Below are 18,481 nucleotides of genomic sequence, written 5' to 3' on the forward strand. Positions count from 1 at the left end.
CTCTGGATCTGTGCACTGGAGCCATTCTACATTTCCTCTGCCCACGTCAGGCAAAATGAGTGATGGTCACCCCGCCTTGTTGGGCGTGGGTTAACAATCACTGTCACTTGGTGGTTCCTTGGAGGCAGGCAGCCAGGTCAAAAGTTTACACCAGGAGAGCCAAAGTAGAATCAAGGGGTTTCAACATCGAGCTTCCCCGACTGTCAATAGTGAGTTTGGCAGGACAGGAGCACCATCAATTTACAGCAGTCCTCCCACTCAGCCAAACTCTAAATATGACTCTTACTCTGGGAGAGTAGGAGCCCCTGAGATAACATTCAGAATGGTTAACAGTGTTATGGTCTAAACTCCCAAATTAGAGTTTAAGATTATTATTCACAATGTTTCATGTCTTTCATGAATGTCACCGTGTTGAAGCACAAAGCTCTCAATTTAAAAAAACTGCAAAAAAAGGGTCCTGCTCTGAAGCAGAAACATTTCTGTTGTGATGCAGCCACGTTTAACCTGTTTTGAATACTTGCGTTTTCCTCTTCTCGACACTGAAAGGTATAGGGCAGAACATTTGGCAGTGGGGAAGAATGTGGCACTTTGGGGTGGGAGGTAGCTCTTATGCTGCCATATTCTCACTCAGGGCTGTACAATATTCATCGGAAAAGTGGTTTAGTAAGAATTCGCCCCTGGAAACAACAGTTGAAACCAAGCATAGAAAACATGCTTGCAATCAGGTATGTCCAGCCCATAATATAATCACAAAATGGCTACTAGCAGTCACACATTGTGGATTTGTGGATGGATCACACCGAGCACTGTTGAGTCATATGAATTTCTTGAAAATAACTGAATAATGTGCCATATCGATTGGTGAAATATAGATTGCATATATTTATGCTACTTTTTGTTTGTAAGCATATGTTTTTTTAAAATAACAGGGTGTGTATTTTTTTCGCCTTCAGGTTTCTTTGACCAGGTCGCGTTCTTTTATGGACTCTTCAGGACCACAAAGGTAGGTTTACAAGTACACATAAATGCATGATGATAATAAAAATGGAGTTATGCCATGATTAGATTCACAGTTCTTGTCCCACAAACCCAATCCCACGGCATCCCCAAATTTCGGCATACTAAGGCAATACTGAGTTTTAAATATTGTGCTGCAAAAGTATCATAGCCAGAATATTGATTAAAACAATGTTCTGAAGGTATGTATTTAAAGCAGAGGTCTCCAACCTTTTCTGTAATAAGAGCTACTCATGATCAATGAAAATACTCCAGAGCTACTTAATCATATGCAAGAATGTTAGCAGTGCTCACACCATTGTCAGGAACGATTGCCAGCTGTAATGTCAAAAAGCACTATTCACTTTGAAACCCTCTACATGGGCAACCCATTACCACAAGAGCTACAATGCCTCTGGCGCCGAGAAAGTGATAGTGATAATAAACCTCCCCAATACCAAATGATATTTCACTCAAATATCAGCTTTAAATATATTTTGGAAAGTCACCCATTTTTCTACAAACATCAGTTAATGAGTTCTGAAATTTCACCAATTTCCTCTCAAATACACATTCTTAATTGTGGTACACATATACTAATTTAACCATTCAAATTAGTAGATAACTAAAGATCTGCAATGCTTTCACGAGCTCATTGGAAAAGCCTTATGTACAGGTTATAGACACACTATTCTAAACTATACAAATGTGTACCCGTAGGAATCATATTGGCACAGTATTTTGGTAGTCGATATTCTACCTGCAATATTTTTTGCGGTCGATATTCTGACATACAACCCTCTTCAACTTAATGCATTTCCGAAAAAGCAAGGTGTATTTCAAATTTCAGATGCCATCCTCCTATGTATTCCACCCTTGCCAATACAGCGTACAGATTTTGGAGAGTAAAAGTTAGGAAAGGAGTGTATGTCGTTCGCATTTATGATTTTGTCTAGCATTAACTTTGCTTGATCGATTTGGATACCTTATTGCCCACATGCATCAAAGTAAATTGCATTCGCAAACGGTGCGAATCGCAATTTACGGCCGTTTGCGAATGCAATTTACAAAATTGGGATGCATCATGTTTTTCGCAAGTTTAGAAATCACAATCACGTTGCGATTTCTAAAATTGCGATTGCATTTAAGAAATCACAATTTGAGATTTCTTAAATGCAATGCATGAACATTTTAAATTTGCGAATTCGCAAATAGGGAGAGGTAAATTACCATGAAGTTGACCTTCATGGTAATTTGTGCAAACTTTCAAAAATGCACAAAAGTGCATTTTGGAAAGTTTCATTTTACACACACACATGCACTTGGGGCATGTGTGTGTGAAAAATGTACTTAAAGTAATATTTCAGGGGTGCAGAGGGGGGTCTATTGGACCCCCCCCTGCACCCTTGAAATTGCATTTTCAATTTGCGATTCGCAAATTGCTAATCGCAAATTGAAAATGACTTACCATTCATTCCTATGGGCCTCTAGGCCCATAGGAATCAAGTGGAAGGGATTCCTTAATTGTGATTCGCAAATTGTTAATCGCAATTAAGGAAATTTAAGAAATTGCAAAAAAAATTGCGATTTCTTGGTGCATAGCCGTTTGCGATTTCTTAATTGCGATTCCTTAATTTTCGCAATTAAGAATTCGCAAACGGCAACAATGATGCATGTGGCCGTTAGATTCTCTGTTGCACTCTGGCCACTGTTTTTGCCACTGCTGCCTATTGGCAGCATTTAACTTTATTTTTATGGCTACTGGTTTTAAAAATAACACATTTGATGCCAAATTTAAAACTTATATCTTTTGGGCTGCGTTGTGAAGAGTGCACCAAAAGGCTCTAAAAGGTCACTCGATATAGAAAAGCTAAGACATCATGGAGAACAATAAGGTTGGTGAATCTGAAGGCTCTTTTGAAAACATGAATTACGACCTGACTACAGCAGGAGCCTGTGGAACAGCACATCACAGTAGAAAGGTTTCACAAGATTGATCCTGCATCAATTCAAAAACAAATTAGCATTTTTATTAAAAAGTAGTTTGAGACCATTGGGAATGGCATCAGAACTGCCTGCACTGTTGTTCCTTTACTCAGAACGATGGCCCAGATTTACCAACACTTTGAGGCAGGTTTGTGTAAACCTCGAGCAAAATGTTGGGGTGGGATTCACTATCCAAAGCAAACCAGGATTTGCATTACAAAGTTTACAAAAGTAATGTAAAGTTGTGCTACGCGCTACTTTGCATCAAAGGGGCAGTCCATTAGTGGTACATAGGTGTTCCACTGCAACCACTGATACTTTTGATGCAAATCCTTATCCACTAATATGAATTGACAGGGTTTTGCACCAAAACCTTACGCCTCCTCGAGGCAGGTATAACGAGGAAAATTGTTCTATTTTCTCCCTATTTTCTATCTTTGCATGTGTGCTGCTTTATACAGCACACATACAATGTGGCAAATGTCCTAAAGCATAGTTTCTGTGCCACAAGTGTCCTCTGCCAGTACAAAACCTATGCTTTAGAGAACCCACTCACCCTTGGGTGTGCCCGTTGGTGTTAGGTAGGCACAATTGTACCAGCACACAGGGAGAAAATAATGTGCCATATCGTAGTTGATAAGCCTAATTTTTGCTTTCTACCTTTGATGCAAGGCAGCACAGCGACTTAAACTGCTGTGCTGCTTTACATAAAATATTAGTAAAAAGGGACCCATAAGACCCATAGGTTTACCTGGATATTTATGCATCAAACTCCCAATGCATTTTGGACCAAACTCTGTCCTTTTTCAGGGGACATAGTCAAACATTAAAACCTCTGACAATAAAAATATACATGTAGCCAATAATATTAGGTTATGGGACTAAACAATAGGAGTCACCTCATAGAGGAACATACAACCCCCAAAATAAATTCTAGCATGAAAGCAGGATGAAGAGTGGGGACTGGCACCAGCACTGCCTACACTGGAGCAAGCGGTACAAAAGGGGGTGGTGATGGACGGAGCATTTGAATCAATCAAACACTCACACCCAGTCAAAAGATCTGAGTTTAATCCATCACCGTTCTTTAGCCCACACTGCCACCCCAGTTCAGAAATGGCTATATGCAAATCAGTCTGACCCTGTGCCTCATGGGAACAGTCCAGCCCGAACTGCCAAGCCATGTCTTCCCTGGACCGGAAACAAGCTTCTGAGGACCGGTTTCTGGCATTCCAGCCTTCTTCAGCCCGGCTTGCTTGAATCCAGTGGCAAAGTGAGCAAGGGACTCACGTCTGAGCATACCCTGCCACACTTATGGCGGCCAAAAGCGGTACAAAAGGGGGTTGTGATGGACGGTGCATCTGAATCAATCAAACACTCACACCCAGTCAAAAGATCTGGGTTTAATCCATCACCGTTCTTTAGCCCACTCTGCCACCCCAGTTCAGACATTGCTATATGCAAATCAGTCTGACCCTGTGCCTCATGGGAACAGTCCAGCCCGAACTACCAAGCCATGTCTTCCTTGGACCGGAAACAAGCTTCCGAGGACCGGTTTCTGGCATTCCAGCCGTCTTCATCCTGGCTTGCTTGAATCCAGTGGCAAAGTGAGCAAGGGACTCACGTCTGAGCATACCCTGCCACACTTATGGCGGCTAAAAGTGGTACAAAAGGGGGTGGTGATGGACGGAGCATCTGAATCAATCAAACACTTACACCCAGTCAAAAGATCTGGGTTTAATCCATCACCGTTCTTTAGCCCAATCTGCCACCCCAGTTCAGACATTGCTACATGCAAATCAGTCTGACCCTGTGCCTCATGGGAACAGTCCAGCCTGAACTGCCAAGCCATGTCTTCCCTGGACCGGAAACAAGCTTCCGAGGACTGGTTTCTGGCATTCCAGCCGTCTTCAGCCCAGCTTGCTTGAATCCAGTGGCAAAGTGAGCAAGGGACTCATGTCTGAGCATACCCTGCCACACTTATGGCGGACAAAAGCGGTACAAAAGGGGGTGGTGATGGACGGAGCATCTGAATCAATCAAACACTCACACCCAGTCAAAAGATCTGGGTTTAATCCATCACCGTTCTTTAGCCCACTCTGCCACCCCAATTCAGACATGGCTACATGCAAATCAGTCTGACCCTGTGCCTCATGGGAACAGTCCAGCCCGAACTGCCAAGCCATGTCTTCCCTGGACTGGAAACAAGCTTCCAAGGACCGGTTTCTGGCATTCCAGCCGTCTTCAGCCCGGATTGCTTGAATCCAGTGGCAAAGTGAGCAAGGGACTCACGTCTGAACATACCCTGCCACACTTATGGCGGCCAAAAGCGGTACAAAAGGGGGTGGTGATGGACGGAGCATCTGAATCAATCAAACACTCACACCCAGTCAAAAGATCTGGGTTTAATCCATCACCGTTCTTTTGCCCACTCTGCCACCCCAGTTCAGACATGGATACATGCAAATCAGTCTGACCCTGTGCCTCATGGGAACAGTCCAGCCCGAACTGCCAAGCCATGTCTTCCCTGGACCGGAAACAAGCTTCCGAGGACCGGTTTCTGGCATTCCAGCCGTCTTCAGCCCGGCTTGCTTGAATCCAGTGGCAAAGTAAGCAAAGGACTCACGTCTGAGCATACCCTGCCACACTTATGGCAGCCAAAAGTGGTGCAAAAGGGGGTGGTGATGGATGGAGCATCTGAATCAATCAAACACTCACACCCAGTCAAAAGATCTGGGTTTAATCCATCACCGTTCTTTAGCCCACTCTGCCACCCCAGTTCAGACATTGCTATATGCAAATCAGTCTGACCCTGTGCCTCATGGGAACAGTCCAGCCCGAACTACCAAGCCATGTCTTCCTTGGACCGGAAACAAGCTTCTGAGGACCGGTTTCTGGCATTCCAGCCGTCTTCATCCTGGCTTGCTTGAATCCAGTGGCAAAGTGAGCAAGGGACTCACGTCTGAGCATACCCTGCCACACTTATGGCGGCTAAAAGTGGTACAAAAGGGGGTGGTGATGGACGGAGCATCTGAATCAATCAAACACTTACACCCAGTCAAAAGATCTGGGTTTAATCCATCACCGTTCTTTAGCCCACTCTGCCACCCCAGTTCAGACATGGCTACATGCAAATCAGTCCGACCCTGTGCCTCATGGGAACAGTCCAGCCTGAACTGCCAAGCCATGTCTTCCCTGGACCGGAAACAAGCTTCCGAGGACTGGTTTCTGGCATTCCAGCCGTCTTCAGCCCAGCTTGCTTGAATCCAGTGGCAAAGTGAGCAAGGGACTCATGTCTGAGCATACCCTGCCACACTTATGGCGGCCAAAAGCGGTACAAAAGGGGGTGGTGATGGACGGAGCATCTGAATCAATCAAACACTCACACCCAGTCAAAAGATCTGGGTTTAATCCATCACCGTTCTTTAGCCCACTCTGCCACCCCAATTCAGACATGGCTACATGCAAATCAGTCTGACCCTGTGCCTCATGGGAACAGTCCAGCCCGAACTGCCAAGCCATGTCTTCCCTGGACTGGAAACAAGCTTCCAAGGACCGGTTTCTGGCATTCCAGCCGTCTTCAGCCCGGATTGCTTGAATCCAGTGGCAAAGTGAGCAAGGGACTCACGTCTGAGCATACCCTGCCACACTTATGGCGGCCAAAAGCGGTACAAAAGGGGGTGGTGATGGACGGAGCATCTGAATCAATCAAACACTCACACCCAGTCAAAAGATCTGGGTTTAATCCATCACCGTTCTTTTGCCCACTCTGCCACCCCAGTTCAGACATGGATACATGCAAATCAGTCTGACCCTGTGCCTCATGGGAACAGTCCAGCCCGAACTGCCAAGCCATGTCTTCCCTGGACCGGAAACAAGCTTCCGAGGACCGGTTTCTGGCATTCCAGCCGTCTTCAGCCCGGCTTGCTTGAATCCAGTGGCAAAGTAAGCAAGGGACTCACGTCTGAGCATACCCTGCCACACTTATGGCAGCCAAAAGTGGTGCAAAAGGGGGTGGTGATGGATGGAGCATCTGAATCAATCAAACATTCACGCCCAGTCAAAAGATCTGGGTTTAATCCATCACCGTTCTTTAGCCCACTCTGCCACCCCAGTTCAGACATGGCTACATGCAAATCAGTCTGACCCTGTGCCTCATGGGAACAGTCCAGCCCGAACTGCCAAGCCATGTCTTCCCTGGACCGGAAACAAGTTTCAGAGGACCGGTTTCTGGTATTCCAGCCGTCTTCAGCCCGGCTTGCTTGAATCCAGTGGCAAAGTGAGCAAGGGACTCACGTCTGAACATACCCTGCCACACTTATGGCGGCCAAAAGCGGTACAAAAGGGGGTGGTGATGGACGGAGCATCTGAATCAAACAAACACTCACACCTAGTCAAAATATCTGTGTTTAATCCATCACCGTTCTTTAGCCCACTCTGCCACCCCAGTTCAGACATGGCTATATGCAAATCAGTCTGACCCTGTGCCTCATGGGAAAAGTCCAGCCCGAACTGTCAAGCCATGTCTTCCATGGACCGGAAACAAGCTTCCGAGGACCGGTTTCTGGCATTCCAGCCGTCTTCAGCCCGGCTTGCTTGAATCCAGTGGCAAAGTGAGCAATGGACTCACGTCTGAGCATACCCTGCCACACTTATTGCGGCCAAAAGCGGTACTAAAGGGGGTGGTGATGGACGGAGCATCTGAATCAATCAAACACTCACACCCAGTCAAAAGATCTGGGTTTAATCCATCACCGTTCTTTAGCCCACTCTGCCACCCCAGTTTAGACATGGCTATATGCAAATCAGTCTGACCCTGTGCCTCATGGGAACAGTCCAGCCCGAACTGCCAAGCCATGTCTTCCCTGGACTGGAAACAAGCTTCCGAGGACCGGTTTCTGGCATTCCAGCCTTCTTCAGCCCGGCTTGCTTGAATCCAGTGGCAAAGTGAGCAAGGGACTCACGTCTGAGCATACCCTGCCACACTTATGGCGGCTAAAAGCGGTACAAAAGGGGGTGGTGATGGACGGAGCATCTCAATCAATCAAACACTCACACCCAGTCAAAAGATCTGGGTTTAATCCATCACCGTTCTTTAGCCCACTCTGCAACCCCAGTTCAGACACGGCTATATGCAAATCAGTCTTACCCTGTGCCTCATGCGAACAGACCAGCCCGAACTGCCAAGCCATGTCTTCCCTGGACCAGAAACAAGCTTCCAAGGACCGGTTTCTGGCATTACAGCTTTCTTCAGCCCGGCTTGCTTGAATCCAGTGGCAAAGTGAGCAAGGGACGCACGTTCGAGCATACCCTGCCACACTTATGGCGGCCAAAAGCGGTACAAAAGGGGGTGGTGATGGACGGAGCATCTGAATCAATCAAAGACTCACACCCAGTCAAAAGATCTGGGTTTAATCCATCACCGTTCTTTACCCCACTCTGCCATCCCAGTTCAGACATGGCTATTTTCAAATCAGTCTGACCCTGTGCCTCATGGGAACAGTCCAGCCCGAACTGCCAAGCCATGTCTTCCCTGGACCGGAAACAAGCTTCTGAGTACAGGTTTCTGGCTTTCCAGCCGTCTTCAGACCGGCTTGCTTGAATCCAGTGGCAAAGTGAGCAAGGGACTCACGTCTGAGCATACCCTGCCACACTTATGGCGGCCAAAAGCGGTACAAAAAGGGGGTGGTGATGGACGGAGCATCTGAGCTGGGTATGGGTTGGGCTGGGTATGGGCTGGGTATGCTCAGACGTGAGTCCCAGGCTCTCCACATCACTGGAGTCAAGCTATCCAGGCTGAAAAAGGCTGATAGCCAGAAACCGGTCCTTGGATGCTTGATTCCGGTCTAGGAAAGACATAGCTTGGTAGTTCGGGCTGGTCTGTTCCCATGAGGCACAGGGTCAAGGCTGATTTGCATATAGCCATTGTCTGACCTAGGGTGGTGTGGAGTGCAAAAAAACGATGGATTTAGGCCCAGATCTTTGTACTGGGGTGAATGTAAGACATTGTTCTGCATTCTGTCCATCAACTGTGTTTTTTGCTATTTTCACCCCCAGTGGGCTCGGTATGCTCAGACGTGAGTCCCAGGCTCTCCACATCACTGGAGTCAAGCTATCCAGGCTGAAGAAGGCTGATAGCCAGAAACCGGTCCTTGGATGCTTGATTCCGGTCTAGGAAAGACATGGCTTGGTAGTTCGGGCTGGACTGTTCCCATGAGGCACAGGGTCAAGGTTGATTTGCATATAGCCATTGTCTGACATGGGGTGGTGTGGAGTTTTAAAAAACGATGGATTTAGGCCCAGATCTTTGTACTGGGGTGAATGTAAGTCATTGTTCTGCATTCTGTCCATCAACTGTGTTTTTTGCAATTCACTGGAGCCAGGACAGACATGATAGTACTTTTCACATCCCCAGAACCTACACAAGCAGCAGCTCATAAGTTCTGGTAGCACGACTAGCAGCAGCAGCTCTCACTTCAGATTTGGAAGTCTTAGAAACTGTAACCTTTATCAGTATCCCTAGCATGAGTCAGTAGATCCTTGACTAAAATAAAGATTGATATGCACAACGCCACAATATTTAATTTTAGTAAAGGCCCCTTTTTCTCTATCTCGCTTAAAAAAAGTCAGGTACCATTGCCTTTGTCTAATGGATTTTACTGGGGGGCTTGTTTTCTAGCTAGCTAGTGGCAGCCCCACACATTAATGTATTTTATACATCAATGTCCTTTCTCATTTTCCTAGTCTCCTTTGTTTCCTTTCAGTGACTGAGGAATTAGTTATGGGTTATTTGATTGTAGAATTTATAAATCGCATCCTGTTGTCCTGGTGCTTAAGCTGAAGAAACCACTAGAAGATTAGTTATTCCGAAAGATAAAAAAGACAACAGAGATAGGGGTTGTAAGTTTGAATCCTGTCTGTAAAATAATATCATACCATACTATTGTGGGCAAAATATCGAAGATCAGAATATTATCTAGGTAAGTGCCTATAGTTTTACTATTCTTAAATCAACATCCATGTACCTTAAAGATATGTATATCATCAAGGTTCATATAGGTGGAGTTAAATGAGTTACATTTATACTTAACTACATCAAGTTCAAGTTCAATTTATTTGATTTAGTTCTCTACTGAGAACAACAAATCCATACTAATAATATAAAGAGAGAGGCCAAACCTTTGAGGCGGGTAATCTCAGGAACCACAGCACCAATCACCACACCCAATACAGCGTTGGAAAGGGCAGTTGCAGCAGAAGGACATAGGCTATGCAGACGCCCACCATAAACATTTAAAAGGTAAAAGAACCGTGCCAGCAAAGTAGTCCCTTGTGGGCGTGTCTGCGTTGTGCTGTGGGCATGTGCTGGGGGCGTGACAAATGCTGGAGGTGTGTGGTACGTTCCGCCCTTCATGCCATGTCTCATATTATGTGCTAATCCCACCCTGCTCCCTTTAAATACCCCTGCACCCCATAATCATTACTCCTTAAAATACCCCAACACCCTTAAACACTAACCCATCTTAACCCTATAAATATACCCTGTACCCCAAAACCCAAACCTATCCCTAAACCCTAAAAATACCCCTGTATCCCAAAACCCAAACCTACCCCTGAACCCTATAAATACCCCTGTACCTCAAAACCCAAACCTACCCCTGAACCCTAAAAATACCCCTGTATCCCAAACCCAAACCTAGCCCTGAACCCTAAAAATACCACTGTACCCAAAAACCCAAACCTACCCCTGAACCCTAAAATACCCCTGTACCCCAAAACCCAAATCTAGCCCTGAACCCTAAAATACCCCTGTGCCCCAAAACCCAAACCTAGCCCTGAACCCTAAAAATAACTCTGTACCCCAAACCTAGCCCTTAACCCTAAAATACCCCTGTACCCCAAAACCCAAACCTAGCCCTGAACCCTAAAAATACCCCTGTACCCCAAAACCCAAACCTAGCCCTGAACCCTAAAAACACCCCTGTACCCCAAAAACCCAAACCTAGCCCTGAACCCTTAAAATACCCCTGTACCCCAAAATCCAAACCTACCCATGAACCCTAAAAATACCCCTATCCCCCAAAACCCAAACCTAGCCCTGAACCCTAAAAATACCCCTGTACCCCAAAACCCATACCTATCCCTAAACCCTAAAACTGCCCCTGTACCCCATAACCCAAAACTATATCTGAACACTTAAAATACCCAAACACCCCAAAACATATACCTCAGTACCCCAAAACATATACCCCTATACCCATACTTACCTTATTCAAACATTAAAAAATAAACAGGCTTTTACCATTCATGCATTTACAACGAATTTCGTTGTAAATGTATGCGTGGTAAAAGCATATAAAATGTAATGCCATGCGTTATAATGGCATTGCGGAGTCATGGTACTTTCGTAATGAAAGTATGCGGACTGATGGTCTGCGGAAAGAAAGTTGCGGAATAATGGGTGTTTACCCTCCCCCGGTAAGTACATTGGTGGCACGGTGGCCCACATCTCCAGCAACATATTCATATTTTTTCACCACCCATTTGAAAAAGGCACAGGTCTCTCTCATTGTTGGCCAGCACGACATACACTTTTAGACACACCTCCCGCTACAAGTTCTAGAATTGCAAAGTTTAGAGCCCGGGAGCTACGTTTGAATCTCGGCATCAGCTTAACATCCTGTGATTCCAGGCAAATCACTTTGTCTCCCCGTGCCTACCACAAATGAATGTTCTTCTGTAATGTAAATTGTGCTCATGCCATGTTGTCGAGTTCGCACTATATAATATTGTAAGGAAAAATAAAGTAAGGAAACTCGAATTCACACACTACTGAACGCGCACTCTTAAGTGCATCAGCAGTGCACTATGAATCGGCGCGTTTCACAGGCCTGTCACAGATAAGAAATGCTATCAAAACGAAATCCTACAAAACAATATACTACTGGCCGGCAGCAATTCATACACGGACAACGTTGGGACGGGCTGCTAGTTTCATATAAAGCGGTTACTGTTACTAAACACATAGAACAATCAATACAGATTTTAAAAAGATTTTAAAAATGTAAACAAATTATGACACACAAATTCACCAGGGGGAGAGTTTAAAAGCGTGATCAACTTTTTTTCAGATGCGGTATTACATCTAAATCGTATTGGTTTTAAATAGCGCCTTCTTGCCTCAACTACTATGGGGTTTGGGCATACCGACAATACATGCTTCAAATTTTGCACACCACCATTGCATAGATCACAATTGCTGGAAACCTGTTCTTTATGGGACCATTTAAAAGTCAGTGATTTAAGATGGAATAACCCAAGTCGCAATAAAATGATGCACCGCTGAATTCCATTCCTTAAGGAATAACGATATATTGTTGAGCCTGTTTGTATAAAATGGCTTCTGCATAATGTTCATAATGATGTAATTTGGAACAGTGCAAAATGTCCAGATCGTAACTGATCCTTGGGGTCAGATGTTTCAGAAAAAGTTTCAATTGGGCAGGATTCCATGAATTCAAAAGTTCGCTTGTGTAATTAGATAATTTGAAAGCAATCATCAAGTTCTGGCTTAGAGTATATTTCATAGATTCGGTCTTGAATGTCTCTTTTTTTAGTAAGAATCTCAAAGTGCCTTGGTCTGCTTGTAGAAGATTGTACGCCCATCTTAGTAGATTTGTAATTGCTCTGGAAAAATAACTGACTAGGGAGAATTCTAAGCGCAGAGCTTGTGCAGGGACAGCATTTTGGGCCTTAGCCAGTTTACGGAGGATTTTCCCTTCTTTTGTTTGAATTTGATGCCACTGGGCAATTGGAATATATCCAGAGCATACAATAGTATCGGGGGAATCTTAGAGCTGTAAACCTGTAGTAAGGAATGGAAGTGTCATTGCCCAGAAGAGAGTATAATCTTTGGAGTGCACCCACGTGAATATCTGTTTTTTCATTTAGAAGCTACAGGTGGCTAGAGTTTCCTAGTGATTGATTAAAGATCCGAACCAAATAAGTTTATTATTTTACCACTTCTAACGTTTCTCCTCCTAGTGTCCAGTTATAAGTTTTGTAATGTTTTCTCCCTCTTAAGGGGACTATTTTTGTTTTGGTTATGTTTGGAACCAGGAAATTTTCCTCTGTATATCTAATTAGTACATCTAGGTTCCTTTATAATACGAAAGGGATAAGATCAAAGATTACAACGCCCTCGGAGTACATCATGGGGTGTATGCTATAAGATGCTATCTTTGGGGGGACAATTATAACCTGTAGAAAACTGTCTTGAAGATCACTAAGGTCTAATGAAAAAAGTAGGGGAGCCAGAAGGCAGCCTTGACTGGGACCGTGTGATGTTGCGATTCGGCTGGTTAGACCCTTTTTTTGTCCCAGTTGTACCTGGCACCACGTTTTAAAGTTACATTTATACTTAACTACATAGACGTAATTTGATGATATTTTGGTCCTCAGAAATTTGCTAACAACGTAATGATAGGATGATATTTGTAAAATTTATTATGGTGAAATACTGAGATGGATCTAGTATGAAAATAAAGTAGCCAGGAATTCCAATTTTTAGCAGTTGTATAGAAGAAGAGAAGATACAACCATCCATAAGTACCTGGTTGATTTTGGCAAAAACACAGTAAGAATAGGCAGAACAGAATGTTTTAGAGAAGATTACACTGCCATTATTATCAATGGGTTTATAGCCGAGGTTGTTTGACAATAAGAACCCTTAATGTGACAGGGCATTTTCAAATGTTTGTTAATAGTATGAAAAAGGCATGCATCTGATTTTTGAATGACAGAGAGATTTGATTGAGAGCGCAGAAAGGAGAACTGAATTAATCAAGCCTGTCCTTAATAAGGGTATGATGATGTTCTTGCAAAAGTGTGTAGCTAGAAAAAGAAGAATGTTATGTACTATGTCAACAACATGAACCATGTTCAAGTAAGGGGTAATACACTCAATAAGTGTTGCCTCACCACTAAGATTACCCACCAGGAGGGTCAATAATTGAGTCTTGCAGAACTAGCTGCCCTTCCGCCACTGATCTGGAACAATTGCTCCAATCTCAACCTGCCCATGTTGCACTGTTTGAGTCCGCTGTCTAAACTATGCAGAACATACTAAAAGCACATATGCAGACATCAACCGTCCATGTACCCTATTAGCTTGGCTTATATGACAGGAAATGGACAGACGCCCTATCATGACTGTTCCCTCAAATGCAGGCCATTTGCTCTTTACTCGCCACATACACAACCACAACTGCAGTGCCCCTGGGCACCATCAGCGACTTCATGTCTGACATCACGCTCCCACTGATCCCGCCAGACCCCAGAGAGGAGCTCAATGAAGAGATTACCTTTTTGAAGTGCAGGAAGCGATCCATGCACTGACCATATGGGACCAGATGGCCTGCAGGCCGAATATTTGTTTTCGCCCCACAATTGGTGGCCCGCCTGAAAGCCCTGTATGATGTTGCTCTCACTGCAGCCTCTCTGCCACCCACACTGAGCGATGCCCTACTTATCTCACTACCCAAACCGGTTTGGGATGTCTTTGGTAAGGGTGCTTACCGCCTGCTGACACTGTTGAATGCAGATTATAAAATGCTTTTAAAGATACTGGTGAATCACCTGGCCCCTTTGGTTCACTTGTATTGAAATGACTTAGAGCTAGCTACAAATACCTCATTAAATATCTGCCACTTCTTCCGAGTGTTTATATACACACCACTACCACATCCCCATTTGGGGTGCCTGGTTTTAGACCTCCATAAAGCGGTTTACTCCTTGGAATGGCCCTTCTTACTTGAAGTGTCACAACGCTATTTGCTTGGCACCCACTTTCTCAATCTGGTTACACTGTTATATACCAACCCCATGGCCAGGGACATTTCAGACCCCATCGCAATACAATGAGGGGCCATCCAGGGATGTCTGCTGTCCCCTCTGCAATTCTCTTTGGCCCTTGAACCCCTAGCACACCACCTACGCACCCAGGGCCAAGTGACATTCGGTCTCGCTTTATGAAGACATTATGCTCCCTATCTCAAAGATGTTAGGTCGATACCCCCTCTATAGCAAACCTACTCACTTATCTTGTCACTATTTCTGGAGTTCGGATTAATTGGTATAAGTCATTCTTATTTCTCTTCAATACTCCGAATATATTCAGCATCCCGTGAACGCAGTGAATGGCATCATGCTCGAATAGAAGACCTCTAAGATTCTCTACTTGGGAATCCGCATAGATCACAGATAGGAATGACCTACTAGAGGGTAACCTGACCAGTGCAGATTCAGTGATACGTGCACAGATGTTCTTTTAGCAGACGATACTGTTGTCAGTGGCGGGCTGTGTGGCCCTGAAGAAAATGGGGGCCCTGCCTGCTATACTATTTCACCAACCTCCCACTCTATGTATTGCCCCTTGTTCCACTCCCAAGAATGCATGATGGGCAACCTCATTTAACACAAGAAGTGTTGCAAAGTAGCCCTTTTTAAGCTGCCTCTTTACAGAAAATGGTAGGCTCAACATCACCAATTTCGAACACTACTATCTAGCATCACCACATCAATGGGTGGTACATTGATTTGCTAGCCAGGACCTCACCGACACTGTATCACATCTCCCCCACGGAACACGGAACGCTGCTTGACATCATTTCACGTACTTGCTAGGACTACGCCACCAAACACTCTCCTCCTTCAAGTCACTTATTGGTGTTTCTGAAGGACATTATCCATCACCCAGTCGACTACACCATATACCCTGGTGCTGTCACTGCTTGGCATGCTGTGAAGGGGCATGTCCACAACTCTCTAAGAACTGAAACCATGGCATGAGGCAGGCTTACGCACCATAGGTGGACTTTACAGTGATGGATCTCTTCTTCCACTGGCTACTACTGAGCTCCTACCAGGTGATAGGTACTATATTGTTGTAAATTACATGGGCTGGAACTGGTGGGGTTGGGTATAACTTCATTTATTGCCAAGTAACAACATGGAAAACCCGACCAGCAGTGCCGGGCTTCAAATTCCTTCCAACGGCTCTGTGAGAGAACCCTGGGCTCAGAGGCATGAGAACATGCCAACACGAGCCCAGCGCGACTCACGATGATAAACATAACATATATGCCTCTTTTATTAATGTACTGACTCAGTCCTCGGGTGAGATACAGCAGAACCCTACACAAGATTAGGTCATACACTATTTGCACATACTGGGTATGAGCGGGCATCAGGCATCATAACCGGTGCTTTGTGCATGCACACAGCACCTCCCTTGACACAATGTATGTGGTCTTGTAAAGCGCACTGCTGCCCTGAGGCGTCATGGCGCTGTAGACCGCTGGGGAACCCGTCCTGGCTATCCCTGTGAGATGGTCCCTACTGGGTATCTCCAAGGTGAAACCAGGCATCCCCGGCGAATGTGGGGGGCCATTGTAGAGATGAGGCAAGCTAATGCCCAGAGTTGCCGAGTGTGATCCCTGGTTAGAGTAGGCACCAAGCCGAGAGTTATCGAGTCCGCTGACCCTGGTCCATGACCCTGCCTCGTCGGGAATTGAACCCTGGTCCTGGGCCGTTCTCTGCTTTCGGGTCTGCCGCCTCTAACCAGTGAGCCACACCACTCCACCTCACAATGTGAGGGCATTGGGACACAGACCTTGGCCGTGCCTGTACAGACAGTGATTGGTAGACTATCTTGAATTATCCTTCCATAGTGTCTCATAATGCCTGCTTTAAGCTGATTCAGTTCACTACTATCACTGCACTGATGCTCCAGTCATAGGAATAGTGCACACGCTTTGGTCCTGCCTAACATTAGCCATCTATTGGAGGGATGTTACAACGCACCTAGTACACTGCATGGGTACTATCCTCCAATATGCTTGGGAAGTATGCTTGCTGGGGATCTAACGGTGTACCAGAAAGTACAGAGCTGTGATGAGATTCGCAGACCTGGCCCTTCTATTGGTGAAGCATCTCGTCACCTGAAAATGGACTTCCAGTGGCCTCTGCATGGGTACTCTCCATGCTGGCATGAGCCCAGGTCAAGAGTGCATAGCTGCACAGGGATGAGATAAAGGGTCTCTGTAAATACCCCATCTTGGAGTTCTGGGACACCCTTCTAGGAAGGTTTTTGGTGTGCTTTCGGCAACTCAGCCCACTACTTGATCACATGCACAGAGAACAGCTTTTCCCTTTTTCCTCCCCCTTGTCCTATTTGGCGTTTGCTCCATCAGCCCCTGCTAGCCCTTCTTGGATTAATGATGTTTGTGTTGCATTAGCCTTCATCATAAATTATTGCACTCACCTATTTTGTCCTCCCCTTTTTTATCGGTTATGTTGCTTCAGAAGTGTTTTTTCCCTTTATATATTTGTTTTCATTCTTGTTAGTACATTGTACCACCATCCGGGATATTTTGTACATATGATAGCCATCCTCCTTGCCGTTGATATCACTAAATGTTTTTTTTGTAGTTCACACATGACAGGTGATCTGATTAACTGGAATATTTTACAATGTTGTACTATTCTTATTCCTTGCCTTTGTTCTTCTGATATGTATGCAAACAGTATTGTGATGCATCCTCTGCATTATACCGGATACGTACTTAGAACAAAAATAGCAATACATATTATTTTAAAAATTGAAAATGAACCATGATCAAGTCAGCTTAGAGATACAAAAGTCAAAAGAGAGACTAAGGTAAACAACAATGCCTAACTTGCACACAGAAGAAGCTAGGATGTGTATATGACATATATTTCTAAATAAGGTGGCTTCAATGTGAAGGAAAGTATTTGGAAGCACGTACCTAATTAGGGAAGGTCACCGATCTTTTAACCTCTGATTATGAGTTTATTTGTTCATATGTATATGTTTTTCAATCATGTTTAAAACATCTGAGTTTTGAATTGGAATATATATTGCATTAAATGAGAGTTATTGATTGTGCATTCATTATACATCCATATTTTTTGCATCGAATGTTGTTTAATTAGAATAAGTATGCAGAGTTATTTTATTTAGAACACCAAAAATCCCCTGTTCGTTTCAGTCCAAACCTAGTCCTTCATCAGGTTAAATGGTCAAACATTAAAACCTGTAAAAACAAAAATAGATATGTACCCATGAAAGTTAATTTGTTGTAAAACATGGGAAATAGGACTTACCTTATCGAGGTAAATACAACCCCAACATATCTTCTAGCTTGAAAGCTGGATGAAAGGCCCGGAGCCTGAGAGTATTCTAAATGTGTGCCATTGAGGAAGATGTTGCAAGAGGGGATATGAGGTAGTATTACATTTATAGTCATGGCTATGGCAGTATGGGTTCTGGAGCGAGCTCCTATGTAAGTATGTAAACATAGCATTGCTAGAAAATAAAGATGATATCATTATTTGCACTTTCTATAGTTTATACAGGTATATAGTTAATACATTCTCCAGCTAAGCTTGTCCACAACATGTGTATTCTCCTGCTAAC

General features: G+C 44.5%; 1 protein-coding gene across 1 annotated transcript in view; it reads left to right on the plus strand.

Annotated features, from left to right (window-relative positions):
- LOC147665804 (cytohesin-interacting protein-like) overlaps window positions 1–18,481 on the plus strand; it is a gene marked incomplete at its 3' end in the record, with an annotated part of 94,583 nt that overhangs the window by 26,005 nt on the left and 50,097 nt on the right. The window contains exon 2 of the mRNA XM_086949473.1: window positions 954–1,003. Coding sequence (XP_086805599.1) covers window positions 954–1,003 — 50 coding nt within the window. The remainder of the gene's footprint in view (window positions 1–953; window positions 1,004–18,481) is intronic.

Source organism: Lissotriton vulgaris, unplaced genomic scaffold (assembly GCF_964263255.1).
Source record: "Lissotriton vulgaris unplaced genomic scaffold, aLisVul1.2 SCAFFOLD_765, whole genome shotgun sequence".
In the NCBI taxonomy this organism is placed as follows: Eukaryota; Metazoa; Chordata; class Amphibia; order Caudata; family Salamandridae; genus Lissotriton; species Lissotriton vulgaris.